The sequence below is a fragment of the Labrus bergylta genome, chromosome 11 (genome assembly GCF_963930695.1).
Source record: "Labrus bergylta chromosome 11, fLabBer1.1, whole genome shotgun sequence".
Taxonomy (NCBI): domain Eukaryota; kingdom Metazoa; phylum Chordata; class Actinopteri; order Labriformes; family Labridae; genus Labrus; species Labrus bergylta.
This window is the reverse complement of record NC_089205.1, coordinates 8,006,626-8,020,839: the sequence shown is the minus strand read 5'-3', so window position 1 is coordinate 8,020,839 and position 14,214 is coordinate 8,006,626. Positions and strand designations below refer to the sequence as shown.

At 41.5% G+C, this 14,214-nt stretch overlaps 2 protein-coding genes across 2 annotated transcripts; both read right to left on the bottom strand.

Moving 5' to 3' along the window:
* Positions 1–505: 505 nt before the first annotated feature.
* LOC109991924 (T-box transcription factor mls-1-like) lies at positions 506–7,039 on the bottom strand. The gene is made up of 7 exons (XM_065960067.1): positions 4,890–7,039; positions 4,680–4,781; positions 4,276–4,447; positions 3,973–4,128; positions 3,801–3,868; positions 2,933–3,045; positions 506–1,713 (listed from the first exon to the last, which is right to left on the bottom strand). Exons 1-7 carry the CDS (start codon positions 5,195–5,197, stop codon positions 1,529–1,531), a joined length of 1,104 nt encoding a protein of 367 aa, XP_065816139.1. The 5' UTR covers positions 5,198–7,039; the 3' UTR covers positions 506–1,528.
* A 144-nt stretch (positions 7,040–7,183) lies between these two features.
* apoa1b (apolipoprotein A-Ib) lies at positions 7,184–8,754 on the bottom strand. Its single transcript, XM_020644340.3, has 3 exons — positions 8,595–8,754; positions 8,302–8,437; positions 7,184–8,164 (listed from the first exon to the last, which is right to left on the bottom strand). Exons 1-3 carry the CDS (start codon positions 8,635–8,637, stop codon positions 7,561–7,563), a joined length of 783 nt encoding a protein of 260 aa, XP_020499996.2. The 5' UTR covers positions 8,638–8,754; the 3' UTR covers positions 7,184–7,560.
* Between the last annotated feature and the right edge of the window lie 5,460 nt (positions 8,755–14,214).

The following is a 14,214-nucleotide window of genomic DNA, read 5'->3' as shown; positions in this document are numbered from 1 at the left end:
ACGACAGTGTGTGAAATGAGAATAATAATAATCTTAATATGTATGAGGACAAAAAGAAGATTTTCACATTAAAGGAAACTATTCCAAATATTCCACTTTACTTAAATTTAAATTTCACTTAACCATTGTTAAACCATAGTGAGATGGAAGGAGTTGTATTACAGCATTGATTCAATAGATTAAAGGTATAAAAAACATCAGTGATCACAAGAATTGTCATGTTTAGACATATATGACATAAAATAGCTCTAGCCTTTATTAGAGATAGGAGAGATCCAATCTGATATCTGTTTCGGGTCTGATATTGACATATTTTGTAGGTTGGATATCTATTTGACGGTGTCGATTAATGTCACCGATCTAGACAGACTGTTGGATACTTTACAAATTTGTACAATCTTGCTTTGAAGACATTCAGACTGAACAGTACATGCCCACAAATCGTCTCCATGACGACATCCAGATGAGATGGAACAGCTCCTTCTCAAAAAAACAATTCTTACACTTCAGTTCAAAATATTTAATTTGAAAACCTTACAGTTGTCGCTGCTTCCTTAAATTTTTAATGCATTTGTATTTATATTTTTTTGCTATTTCAATAAGAAATGCAATGGTGCGTTTACTAAAGCTTTGTGCAGCCTTACACATAATACCAACAACATTCATAACAATTTTAATTATGGTTAAAAAAAACTATCAGAATTAGTACAGTAGCAAGTAACAGCAGATGGCAGCAGTTATGGTACATTTTCAGTAACTTAAATAGGGCAGTGTATTGGTTAAAACATAAGCACTTCACATTCTCAGACAGAGTTAATTTGATATAAAGGCCCGCCTTTAATAGAGTAGAATAAATCTCTAGTGTTTTAACAGCAAAAATGCAATCGACAGTGTCGACACTGCCAGCACTTTTCTATCGCATTGTAAATTTGCACATTTTGAGCCACTGCTGTACTGCAGTTTAAAGTTTGTCAGCCCTTAGGGGCCCCCTATTGGTCTGGGGCCCCAGCAGTTGCCTTGCCTTGCCTGTTGAGTAGCAGTGCCTCTGCCTATGTGTGGTGTGTGTAAAGGAATTATAAATAATGTGTTTTACTTTGAAGGCAAAATCGCTGTTGTCTCATGACTCTTGAAACACGATCACACAGCAGCATTCTGGGTAATGTATTTTCCATCCTTGTGTAACTTTTGGAATCAAGGTATCACATACTGTTTAATCAGAGTCATTGCTAGGTCCTTTAATCCAGTGTGCATGGTGCTTATTTGGGATATAAAACCAGACGAGGCGTAATAAAGTGTATTGGCATGCAATGTTGTACTCTGGTGCGACCTCTTTTTGTATGCTTTGGTTTATCTTATAGTACATGGAGTCGATGCAGCTTCTTTGTCATATTGCTAAGGACATAGTTTGATGGAGCACCTGAACAATCCCAATTTAATCATTTTGTAACAATCATATTCTTTGTACATTTCTTGTAACACCCAGATTAATGGTGTGAAAGATAAATAATGTCACTTTGCTCTTCTTTCTTTACAGCTGTCCGCCTCTCTCTTGTGATGATCCTGCACAATCCCAGTAGTTAGAAATAGGGAGAAAGGAAGCCGGTGTTAATATACTCTCCCCATCTTTTCTCTCCATGCTGAGTCCCACCGAGTCTTTGAAGTGATGTAACAGTCCACACTGCTCCTCTAGCAACAGGGCTGGGTCCTCCGCTCCTGAGGAAGCAAGTGAACACAGATTGAAAGGTACCAGTTGCTTAGATACGATGTTATTATATCCTCTAGCTTAGTGATTCCATAAGTGTGGCCCGCACCACCTAGAGGTGACCCGAGGTTATGACAGGGAGGGCCAACAAGGCTAAATAGAAAAATGCACATTGTTTTGCACTGCTAGGAAAGCGTGTCAGAACTTGTGAGAGGACTTCCAGGTTAGTGTAAGGCTGACAGTGAATCTACAGCAAAGTCACAACTACTAAAACAAAGATAAATTAAAATGAGGCTTTATTTTGACATTCAAAAAATCGTGGTGGACTTCCTGTAGACGTTGTGTTAAGAGTCTTTTTTGTAGGTATTGGCATTGTTAACGTGCTAAAAGATTCAAGTGCATGTAGGTGAAACCGTAGCGATGGGCTGAATTTTAGAAAATTTCAAGGGGGGCGCCTCTTTGTCATTTTGCCTTGCACTTGTACTGAAACACACACGTAAATTTCACGCACTCCTGATCTTGGTGCAAAATTTTGTGAGTTTTTGTGCATGTTAAAGACCCCAAACAAGTGATTCATTCCTTTGCATCTGTGAAGGGGTATGACTGCTTGCAGTGGTACTGTGAGAAAAGCTGCTGTAGCACCAGCGGAGAGGCTAAAGTACAGCAATCTCTAACCTGATTTTTAGCGTATTCACTTCCTGCCCTGGACCCTCTACAGATCTAGGGCCCCTATAAGCAACTTCCTGGTTGCCCTAATGGTTAATCCGGCCTTGCCCCCATGCTGCATCAGTGGCCTTTTGATTATGTTTGATATAAGTTTTATTTGTTTTGTTTTTTTCCCCAGACAAATAGCACTTCCTCTTTAAAATCTGCTTGCTAGTCGATTGATATGTTGTGGATGTGTATGGTGAGGAGTGGGGGGTGCCTTTAAAATATTTCCATCAGGCAGAAAACGTTTGGGAACCCCTGCTCTAGCTATCAAAACTAATCAAATGAACCACTAAGCGTGCATCTACCTGTGTATTTTAGATTATTTTATTCTACCTGGCTGCTTGTATGAGACATGTATCAGCAAATAGATCCAAAAGATTTACGTCAAAAAGAAAAGAAAATTATGTAGAAATTGTGAATGTAGATGTAGTATTACTTTGTTACAAAAAGGGGAAACCTAATCATGATACTGTTTTTGTTTCACTCGACCTAAACTGTTAAGAAGGAAAAAAAACTCACTGGATGATGAAGTGTCTGAGCCCTTTCTTCTCTGCTCTCCATGTTTGGCACTGAGGTGTTCAGCTCTGCCCTCTGGTGGGCACCACGCTACCAGGAGTCCAGAATGACCAACCCTACACACACACAAACACACACACACACACACACACACACACACACACACACACACACACACACACACGTATAAAAGTGTCTTTACACACAAACACATACATGCACACTCCCAGATTTCACCTCAGTGTCATCATACATGACACACAGCCTGCCTCTTGCGAACAATCTTTGAATACAAAGGTTGATTAGCTAACAGCAAGGCTGCTTCCTTATCACAGTGTACCAGCTGATAACATGCACTGATAAAAGATACACTCATGATATATACTGAAAATGGACTGAAGAACAAAAAGAGATGTTAACAAACACTATTTGATCAAGTGGAAGTACAGATACTTCTGTAAAAGAGTATTTTTTTAAACTGGTAAAACTTACTTAAGTAAGAAGTTGGACATTTTTCGGATCGTGTTTTCACCTACCGCAAACCAAACTCTGGTGCTAGTTTGTTTTTTGTTCTGTATTAGCAACAAACTAAACGAACTACAGTTTCCATTAAAGCGCACCAGAGTTTGTTTAAAACGGAAATAAAGAACACGTGGATGTTAGGGATGGAGTAAAATGATCGGACGCTGTGAGGACAGATTTAGCCTCTTATTGATGCGTGAAGTAGTTGGACGTAGTCACAGAAATCAAGAGGTCAAAATAAAAATATTTTGAGAAAAGGAAATCCAAGTAAAGTAAAAATAAACCACCACTCTACTTAAGTGCAGATACAAAGTACTCGTGCCTCTTCTAATGACTGATAGACACTTACCGGTCCTGGGTGTCTGTAGTCCTGAAGCCTTTAGCAAATGGGTTGCTAGCAATTTTGAGCTGGGTGATCTAGCAGGAAAAAGGGAGAAAGAGTTGTAGAACAAGAACGACATACGTTGAGAAAAAAAACGGGGTGATGTTTACTTTAAGCATCGTTATTCTGGGTTACATACCCGGTGGTTTTGATAGGCAGTGACGGCCATAAAGCGTGTCTCTGGAAAGGAGAAGGAGCAGAAGTTCCTGTATGCATTCAAGTGACTGTTGGGAGCAGGATCCACATACACCACATGGAAGCGCGGCTGGTAGCGATGCATGGAGTTCAATATCATCTGTCAAGAAAGAAATCAGAAAAAAAATCTAGAACCGGTAATTAAAAGAACTAAATTAAATATTTTTTTCATAGATGATGTGCCCTTTTTCCTTTTTTGTTTAAAAGTAAAAAGTAAGTAGGATATGTGTAGAAGACATCGACTGACATGCCCGTTATCGTCCAGCAAGTTGTTGGTGAGCTTGAGTGTGTCGAAGGATACAGTCTGCTTCATCCACTGGGCTCCGCAGGCAGGCGAGTCTGGGTGGAAATGCATCCTGCTTGGGGCTACCACATCCGCTCGCCCTGCCACCAACCAGGAGGAGCTGTGGAAAGCATATCTGATACACAAACACACACACACACACACACACACACAAACAAACATGTTTCAAATGTGTCAAACTGGACAGGTAAGGTAAGGTAGGATAAATCTTTGAGAGGAGTAGCAAAGCAACGGATAAAGCGAAGATGGAAATTCTATAAAATATCACAAACAGGCTTAAAAGTAATTGAATATTATAAACTTTCATTACATACTGAACACCTCTCTCCTCACTCTGTTTGTCTCACCTGTATCTTTTATTATCAACAGGGATAAAGTCCATGAGGAGGACGTATTCAGCAGCAGGATCCATCCCAGAGATTTGCACCTGGAACGTAGGAAACATCCTCCTGCGATATGTTCACAGTCAAATACACAAATCATTTTTGATCAGAGGGCGTCAGTAAAAGAGGACAAACTGAAAAGTGCAGAAGAAGGTGATACGTGTTAAGCCTTGCCTTCCAGCTTTTGTAACAATCATCTCTGTGCTAAGCTGGTCGAACTGCTGCCAAAGTGTATGCATCTCGAGCTGAACTCGGACACCACTGACTTGGAGGGCCTTGGCGTCGCACACTGACTCTCCGTTTGCACAACAGGACATGGATAGCTCACAGCTCTGGGACAGCTGCGGACCTAGAGAGTGTGTTAAAAAGTGCATGGGAGCAGAGATAAGTGTTGATTTTTTGATTAAGTCCCATTTTGGAGCTGTCTTTTCTCTGTTGATTTCACACAAGACGGATGAAAACAACAGCCTCTTACCGTTCATTATTTAAATATATGCAAGAGGAATTGTATGCTTTGTCAATTCCTCTGATCCTTCTCTTCACTTCGGTCTCTTCTGATGACAAGCAGCAACCCCGCTCACTCCTTTCGAAACCCTGTTGAGGACAAAATTCTCTCTCCAATGCTTGGATAGATGTACATCCAAATTGTCTGAGCGCCTGTGTGCAGGAGCGGGCTTCTTTTATACACCATGAGTCTCTCACAGGGGACCTCCATACCTGCCTCATCCATTACAATACCCATGGTGCCACTGACATGCACTAATCACAAGAGCTGCCCCAAGAACTGTGAATACAAGAACGTTCACACACACACACACACACACACACACACACACACACACACACACACACACACACACACACACACACACACACACACACACACACACACACAAAGCCCGTCTAAGGCATCTGGAAATCCATGCTTGCATTCCCTTTTGTCTAATATAGCCTGAAGCCTTACGTGGAGGTCGTCTTGACCAATCAGTACGACATTAATAACATCTTAATCAGCCCGGTGTTACTGGGTGTGGACAGATTAAGACAACAGCAAACTGCTTTTATTATTCATGGGCAATTTTCCTTTCAGGCAAAGTTTCAACACCGTACTAATTAAGAGTCAGTTACTCCCCACAGCTGACTGAAGCTTGTGTATCTATTATGGTTCATAGAAATGGCAGCATGCAAACATATTTATGAATATTAAAGACATCATACTGCGTCAGGACTCCTGCTTTTATTTCCAGTGTTGTCGTTTCTTTCAACGCTGTGAGGTCTTAAGGTGTCCTCTTCTCGCTTTGCAAGCTTTCACAAGACGTGAATGAAACGATTGGCCTTTATGTTTGTGACAAATCAAAGATGTGTGATTAAAGTTTAAGCGTTCAGTGGTTCGCTTGTGTGGCCTCATGTGGCGCTCTGATGAGGCCGTGTTGAAGGGTACTATAGCCTGAGGGATCAAAAGCAGAAAAGAGGACTTTTTCCCCGTATGAAAAAACACCAAATCTTGAGTTCGTCAATAGACCAGTTCACATCCTGGTTCAGGTCATTAATCACAGCCTTCAGGACCACAAGAAGAAAAACACTCACATGTCATTGGGTGTCTCTCTTAAATAGAACTGATTGTATTAATATTTCTCTTTTCTAATTGACCTTGTGATCAATGATGACCCCCTTAAAGTGCCGTCGCTGAGATATAACAGTCTAATAAAGCTAAAGGTGTACTGTGATAGTCCTGAGATGTTTAGTGGTAAGCTTTGTCACACCCATTTAAAATTTCAAGTAGACACATTATACCCCTTTTCCACCTTTTCAAACAGTCCCCTGTGGTCTAAATGAAACACCTGTGCTGTGCTTTGGTCAAAATATAACATGAATCAAGCACCAGAGGAGGTTTGTGACCCTGTACAAACCAGCTCTCTCAGAACGCTCCGTTATGTTGTGTGTCTCTTTAAATTTAAGGAGCCCCCCCCTGAGTTTTCCCGGTAGACATCACTCCTCTATAGCGAGAATAAAAATGGTGGACCTGTGCAAAAAGTTTTGTTCTAGTCTGGGGGTGGAGTCCATGGGTGGAGATCCCAGAGGAGGGGAGGGGATTTTTTTTCTTTACCCCACTGTGACATCACAAGGAGAGCAAATTTCAAATGGAGCATTTTTCTCTGTGTTGTAAGACTTATGCAGACCACAAACAAAGGACTGGATGGGTTTATTTCACATTTTGTGGGTCAGTAGACACTCAGGTTACTCAAATATATGTTCAAGAACACTGTAGAAGTGGATTTTTCATAATATGTCTCCTTTAATATTGTTTCATATGAACTTGAGATTAGAGCTAAATGGATGTAAAGCAGTGGATTGCAGGCTGTTTTAAATTGTGATGGATGATATTGTATTTCAGTGCTGACTGCGTAGAGAAAAAGACAAATCACATGATACACAAAAACCTTTCAAATTAGAGTCAGAGATTATAGTTGTATTTAACAGTCAGATGTTTATTGATCTGTTTTTCATCAGACAAGCATCATTACACAGAGGTTCAGGTACTTGGTTGTAATTCACATACATTTCCTACACAAAATGTGAGCAATATGCCACAGCATGCACAGAGTGAAGCATGTGTGAGTACATGTACGTGTCTAGTTGAGCCTGCATGTGCACCCAAAAGTGTTGCCTGGTAGAGAGAGCAAGAGTCTCGCCATTTTGTTGCAAAGCGTTGCATCAGTTAGGCTTCGGCGTCACTGGGGAGGTTTCCGTGAGGAAAGTTGGAATGGAGAGAAAGGTGGAATGGATCTTCAGAAAGACGAGGAGTGGGAGGGGAGGTTGGTTGCGGGAACATGGGACAGAGGCTTTATGCCTTTACCATGGTACCAGCGACGGCCTCCATGATTTCGTTCAGCTTGACAGTGATCTCTTGGGCCATAGGTGCAACCTTTGCGTTCAGGGCAGCCATATCCTCCTGGCTGATGCTACGCAACTGTGTGATAACTTGGTTAATCTTATCCTTGTATTCTTCGACGTAGGGCTCAGCAATGCCCTTAGCATTCTCCACCCATCCAGTAACCTTGGAACGCACAGCTTCCACAATGGGCATCAGGGCGGCCTTGGTCTCCTCCACATTGGTCTCAAATTTCTCTTTGAGATCGGGAAGCAGTGGATCCAGCTTGGTCTTAAGCATTTCCATTCCAGTGCTGTGCATGCTGGAGTATTCTTGGAGGATGGGGCCGAGCAGGGATTTGTAGTCTTCCAGGTGTTTGTTGACAATCGTATCCAGATTGGAGCGGAGAGGCACAAGCTGTTGCTTCAGGGCTTCAACATCAGCAATGATCTTTTCACGGAAGTCGGTGGTGCTCTCCAAGACTGTTCCAACAACAGTGTCGGTCATGGGGGCAACAGCACCCTGAGCTGTCTTGATCTGTGTGTGAACGTTATCCACACGTTCAACCAGCTTAGCCCTAGCGATGTTATAAAAAAATAAACACATTAATATGTTATTGATGACACCTTCATGGGGAAAAATAAATCAACCAGTAACCCTGGAAATATTAATGACAGGAAGAGGGACTGGCTGGGGAGAATGGCATGGACTTACTTTAGAGCAGGATCGTCGATCTGTTGCAGGGCATTTGTGGTACTGTCCTTCAACTGGGTCAAGTACATATCCATGAAGGCCCTCATGTTTGCCAGATATTGAGATGCATCGTCAGGCAGGGAGGCAGCCTGCGAGCCTGAGGAGGAAAGGAGATGAAAGGTAAGAAGGACAACTAAGCAAAAGGAGGAGCATGGAAAGCGTAATGTGCTCCAAGATAAATTAAGCGTATATTTGAACTATGAGCAATGTAGGTGCATGCAGGTAAAGAATTAACCAGTGCATTCAGTACTCACCAACGGCGAACACAAGGGTGAGAGCGAGAGCCACAAATTTCATGATGACGGTCTGGAGAGGAGAAAGGGTTAAAAGTTATTTAACTTTTCAATAAAATGAAATCACTCCACATTCAAAAGGAGTACATTTTTAAATACACGACCAGTACATCTCGAACCCTCCACCTTAAGCAGTTTGATAGCCAGATAAGTCAAAGTAAGCCCTCGGCTAATGCTGCACACTCATCCCTGAATTAGTCCAAATTAGTTCTCACTAAACATATGGCCGCCTACTCAAAGAAGCTGCGTGGATCAGGGCCACTTACAGATTGAAGAGACAGCTCGAGCAGATTAGTTCTGGATTTCTACAAAATCCTGATCAAGGTTTAAAAGTAAACCTCGGTCAAAGAATCAGACGTCCACCTCTCTGATCTCAAAGGCAATCTCAATCTGAAGGAAGTTCAGTTTTGGAGCTCTTAAAATGTTGATAAGTGCTAAAATATCCCTGCAAGCTAAACATCTTTAACTCAAACTTGCAATTGAATACAGTTAAACACATCAGGTACAAAGAAGTTACCAGAATTCACAACCTGCTCAAGACTACAGAGCTGACTCTAGAAGTCAAACATATTTAACAAAAAATCTTCCCCAGTTTTTTCTGTTTTTCAAACTACTTTTCAGCGCAAGTTGCCAGTTTCAGAGAAGCTGCTTGTCTTACCTGTTGGAGCTCTTGATGAGACTGATGAACTTCAGCTAGAGCAGAGTTTTTATAGTGCCAGAGCGAGGGATGAGTCAATGGTGGGAGGAGAAGTGTCTCCGTGGAGGTGGACCTCACCCCCCAACCGTCTCCCTCATCATGGGGACTGGGCTGTGAGTTCAATGGTCACCTGCCGGGAGCCAGCACACACACACACACACACACACACGCACACACGCACACACGCACACGCACACGCACACACACACACATACACACACACATTTTCAGAGCCATATAATGCATTATGGCTTTTTTACAGAGGATCAAACATGAACTAATAGAAGTATCTGATTTAATGTACCTTAATTTAGGAAATATTTGTGAGTAGAATTTGGCATTCGTAGTTCTCGGGGTGTGACCTCTCCGGCCATGTGAATTAATGAAATTTAGATTAAAAACCAAAAAAAATTTTACATGGAGAGAGGGAGATGTAGACCCTTAAAGTAGGCATGAATGTAAGGGACAAGATAAATATCTAAAGTTTTTGTATCACACATAAAGGGGTCAGACACAGTGAGCTAAAGATAGATAAAAAGGGATTAAAGAAGGAAATAAATCAGTTCTGAAGAAGCTGCCTGACTTAAAGTTTTTGGTTATCTTGCAGGACTCTGCTTTAAACTCTTTTTTTTATGAAATCAGAGTGGAAACACTTAAGACAAAAGTCCCCCCCCCCATCCTCTCGGTGGTTTTCTGAAGCTACCATTTGTTACTGAGGAGCATGTGGGGGACAGCAAAGCATCATTATGAAGAATCTCAGAGTTGCCAAAAGGCTCTTCAAAGACAAAAAGGAAGGCCGTCTTTCATTCTTTTCTTTTTTGCCTTTTTTGCAATGAACCATTGAATCAGACAATGAGTGTGTGTGTGTGTGCGTGCGTGTGTGTTTGCATACGATGAAGCATCCACTCATAATCAGACCGACCAACATTAATCCCATGTTATCTCAGTTCACAAATAAGAAAGTTTGTGGTTGGTGAGTGAGCGATGATTAATAGTTTAAAGAGTGGGCCGTGTGTGTGTCTGTGTGTTTGTGCCATGCTGTTGTTTGTTTTCCTATCAACCAGTGGACTTTGTTGCTCGGCGTTGTGCAACGTGAGGACTAGGAACAATCAATGCATGAAAAGTGACTCTTTATTTATGCACGGATATCACTTTTAAAAAAAAATCCACATTAATGAAAAAGAAATGAACAGAGTGAAAGAAGTCAAAGGTGAAATATTCACTTTCAAAAAGTATAAACTCTTACATGTCAGTACAGTTAACACTCTCAGTCACACCTTTTAAAGCTGTCTTCATTAGATCGGACAGTTGAAGAGAGACAGGAAATGTTAGGAAGAGAGAGGGGGGGATGACATGCAGCGAAGGGCCGAGGTCGGATTCAAACCCACGGTTGCTGCAACAAGGACTATTTCCTCTGTTCATGGGGCTTAAAATCCCCAAAAACCACTAGGCTATCCTGTACCCCTTCAGTCACACGTTTAACATTTAATTAATTATTGGCGATAGAAATAATTTTACACGGTCATGACTGGAGCATGAAAGAAAGATGTCGCCTTCCCTGTATCAGCCATATTAGATAATCAGCTGGGAAAGTTGGTCTTCAAGTACAGACATGTATTAGGTGCAAGGTTAATCATTGTCAGGGTTGATCAGTGGCGATCAATTCAAACCGACTGGTCTCTGTTGCTCGCATGACATTTGCTCCAGTAGCCCAAATATAGTGCAAATTTCTTCAAATACCAAAACTCTCAAATTCTTGTTCAGTCAGCCCGCGCTGCTCTGAGCGGTTACATTATTAATCATTTTCTTATCATCTAGAGCCGCCATTTATGGTGTGGCAAGTAAACATTCATGGTAGACCACATTTAGGCATTTTGTGTTTATTATTGTGGACAGAGGAAGAAAGGCTTGGAGGACATTTCTGCATAAACGAACAGACAGAGACTCTGCAGGTTTCTTGTTTTGGTTTTGACCCACATTAGACTGTAGTGTTGTAGTCAAGACCACACTAATTGAGACCGAGACAAAACCAAGACATTTAGGGGTCGAGACCAAGGCAGGGTGAGACCGAGACAAGATCATAAATATCAGTAAAAAATGTGTGCAGGGGACGTGTTACTCACTTAAACGGTAACAGCCGGAAGGTTGCAGCCGTAACCAGGGGATAAAAATCAAATAAAGAATGAATTGAAGTTATTTGTTGTTCTAGAAATCACAGTAATGACGTGGTGGTCCTGATTTAAAATCCAGAGTCTGCCCAGTCTGAACAGCTGCATTTATTAAACAAAACATTTTGTACATTTTGTGTTTTTTATTTTTTATATTTTACACTTTTAAATTATATTTTATATATTGTAATAGCTTCTTCTACCGTATCATTTAAGTTGTTGCTAGTTCTGCTTTATTTCCTTGTTAATTGTTTAGCACCAATACACCAAGTCAAATTCCTTGTATGTGTAAATGTACTATGCAATAAAACCCGATTCTGATTCTGATTCTGATTCTGAAGAAGTGTTCTGTCCGTCAGGAGAATTAAACACCAAGACAATCCAATCCTCCCTCTCTGATGGTCTCAGTAAATCTCTGCAGATATTCCTGTGAGTGTTTAAAAGCTATATCTTCCTGAAAAAAAGCTTCCTCTTTTTCCATTTTTCCTTGTTATTCATCATTCGACACTCTGGGCTCTGTCTTTAATCACCCTCTCTGCATGTCTTTGGTCTCGGGGCCGAGCTCAGCTTGATGATGCTGTGAGGACAAAGAGGTGTCAAAGTTGTCACCTTAACAAGCCTCATCAACGCCTCCGAGGGCCAGACCGATGTTATCAGCTCCGGCCATTTGTCTGACACCAATGAGTAAAGTAAAGAAGACAGATTAAAGGGGAACATTTACAAATGTGTGTGTCTGAAAGAAGGGGTTCATTCAGTCAGACATGCTGCCTGAAGTTTTGAGCAGGAGTTCAAAAAGAAACAAAATAGATTCTTGTCTGGACTGTTGGAAATTTTAGAGGTAAAATTAGTAAACAAAAAGTCTGGATAATTCTCCTTTTTTAATATGTTTGAGAGAGACCCAACATAGTCACCTAGTATGAGCGAGCAGAGGCAAGAAGAAAACTTCCTTTAAAAACATATGAACCCTCTGAAATAAAAAAAAACTGTCAGAGCTGACCAGAAGAAACTCCAGGTGTAGCCGAGTTAAAAATTCAGCTGTTTGCGTTCACAAATACAGCTCCTCCTGGAAGGATTAAAAGAGTTGTGCTTACTCTCTGATGTACGTCTATGCTCTCGATAAAAGCGTCTGCTAAGTGAATTGTAACATTGTAACATTGTAACATTAAAACTTTGTTTCATTCAGTTTCTTTGTTGCACCATGCTTTGTGACGTCTGAGGTCCAAACTGCACAATGTTTCTTTAAATAAATCTGAAATGTGGGTCTTGATTTTTCATGAAGGAAGTGTTGGAGGGTCCTGAGGCTTGACCAGTTTTGAACCACTGCACTAGACTACAGCGCAGTGGTGATGAGTGCAAAAGATGCTGAATGATGTCATTATGTAACAGATCATTTACAGCAGCGTGCATTGATTGATGTCCGATGAGGAGGACAACAATATTTACATGATTAATAAGTGAAGTGAGAACTCTTTATTTTTGATATTAACACAGAGTCAAATGTCTCTCTGCATGCACACCAGGACCAGTAAGTAGCAGGACAGATCCCATCATGAGGCCCCTTCTCAACATGCAATCAGTGTACAGTTGTCTTTAGGGCTTTTGCCCTGGTCCCCGAGATAAGATTTCACGTATCAGCTGCTCTGAGCTCATCTGACCAGGAGTGAAAGAGGCCGTGTCAGAAGAATTACCTCTTATCTGGCACAGCAACCTTTGAGACTGCTTGCATCGCACCACATTGATTCAGCATCCACAAGGAGACGTTTCTAGATTACTGCCATCGTTAACTGTTATCAACACGAACTCAGGACTCCAAGCTGGCAAGGGAGGTTGCTAAGGTTGCATGTTTTGTAATACTGCGAGGGCAAATGAGCGCTGACTAATGACTTTAAGCGTCTTTATAACAACATGAACAAAATGTTCAAAGTTGAGAGACGAAGGGATGACTGCACGAAAGGTTTTAATTCATCAAAACGTTTCGATTCCTTCAGGTGATACGTTTCCAGTCAAACGGTTGTGATTAATTCGAACTTTATGTGGCATTAGAACGAGTGTGCTGCCATTTCTTTTTTGTCTCTGCTGTTTTTGTATCGCCCTGTAACGACGTGGTGTGCTTAGAACTTTCCCCTTTTTTAAAGAAAGAAAAAAGTTATCCTTCAGGATGCTAAAAGGATGCATTTTTTTAAGGGTTTATTTTTGGTAAATGGTAAAGGGACTTGAGCTTGTATAGCGCTTTACTAGTCTTCTGACTACTCCAAGAGCTTTTTACATTGAGGTCACACCTACACATTCACACACTGATGGTAGAGGCTGTTATGTAAAGTAACCATCAGAAATACAGTAACTAATCCCGTTCATACACATGAATACGCCTCAGCCAATGCAATTTGGAGTTAAGTGTCTTGCCCAAGGACACATCTGACATGTGGCTGCAGGAGCTGGTGGTCAAACCCCCGACTCTACCAACAGAGCTACAGCCAATTTGGGGGGCTTTTTGTTCCCCCATTGGAGAGACAGGACAGGCCGAAATCAGAGAGATTGTGAGGAATGATGTGCAGGAAAGGAGCCACAGGTCAGATTTGAACCCTGAGGACTGCTCCTGATATCCTCCTGATCTGGTTGTTCACGCACAATGCAGCATTTTAATTAAGTGCATGGAGATCGTGCAGGCAGTCTGTGGTCGTGCACCGATCACAGGGAATAAATGTCACCGCCCCGT

Coding starts and splice junctions, on each gene's coding strand:
- LOC109991924 (XM_065960067.1), bottom strand. CDS start 5,197: ATGAACGGTAAGAGGCTGTTGTTTTCATCCGTCTTGTGTGAAATCAAC. Junction 4,129..4,275: donor TGCTGGACGATAACGGGCAT/GTCAGTCGATGT, acceptor CTTTCTTGACAG/ATGATATTGAACTCCATGCA. Junction 1,714..2,932: donor CTCAGACACTTCATCATCCA/GTGAGTTTTTTT, acceptor TTGCTTCCTCAG/GAGCGGAGGACCCAGCCCTG.
- apoa1b (XM_020644340.3), bottom strand. CDS start 8,637: ATGAAATTTGTGGCTCTCGCTCTCACCCTTGTGTTCGCCGTTG. Junction 8,438..8,594: donor CACCCTTGTGTTCGCCGTTG/GTGAGTACTGAA, acceptor TTTCCTCCTCAG/GCTCGCAGGCTGCCTCCCTG. Junction 8,165..8,301: donor ATCGACGATCCTGCTCTAAA/GTAAGTCCATGC, acceptor TAACATCGCTAG/GGCTAAGCTGGTTGAACGTG.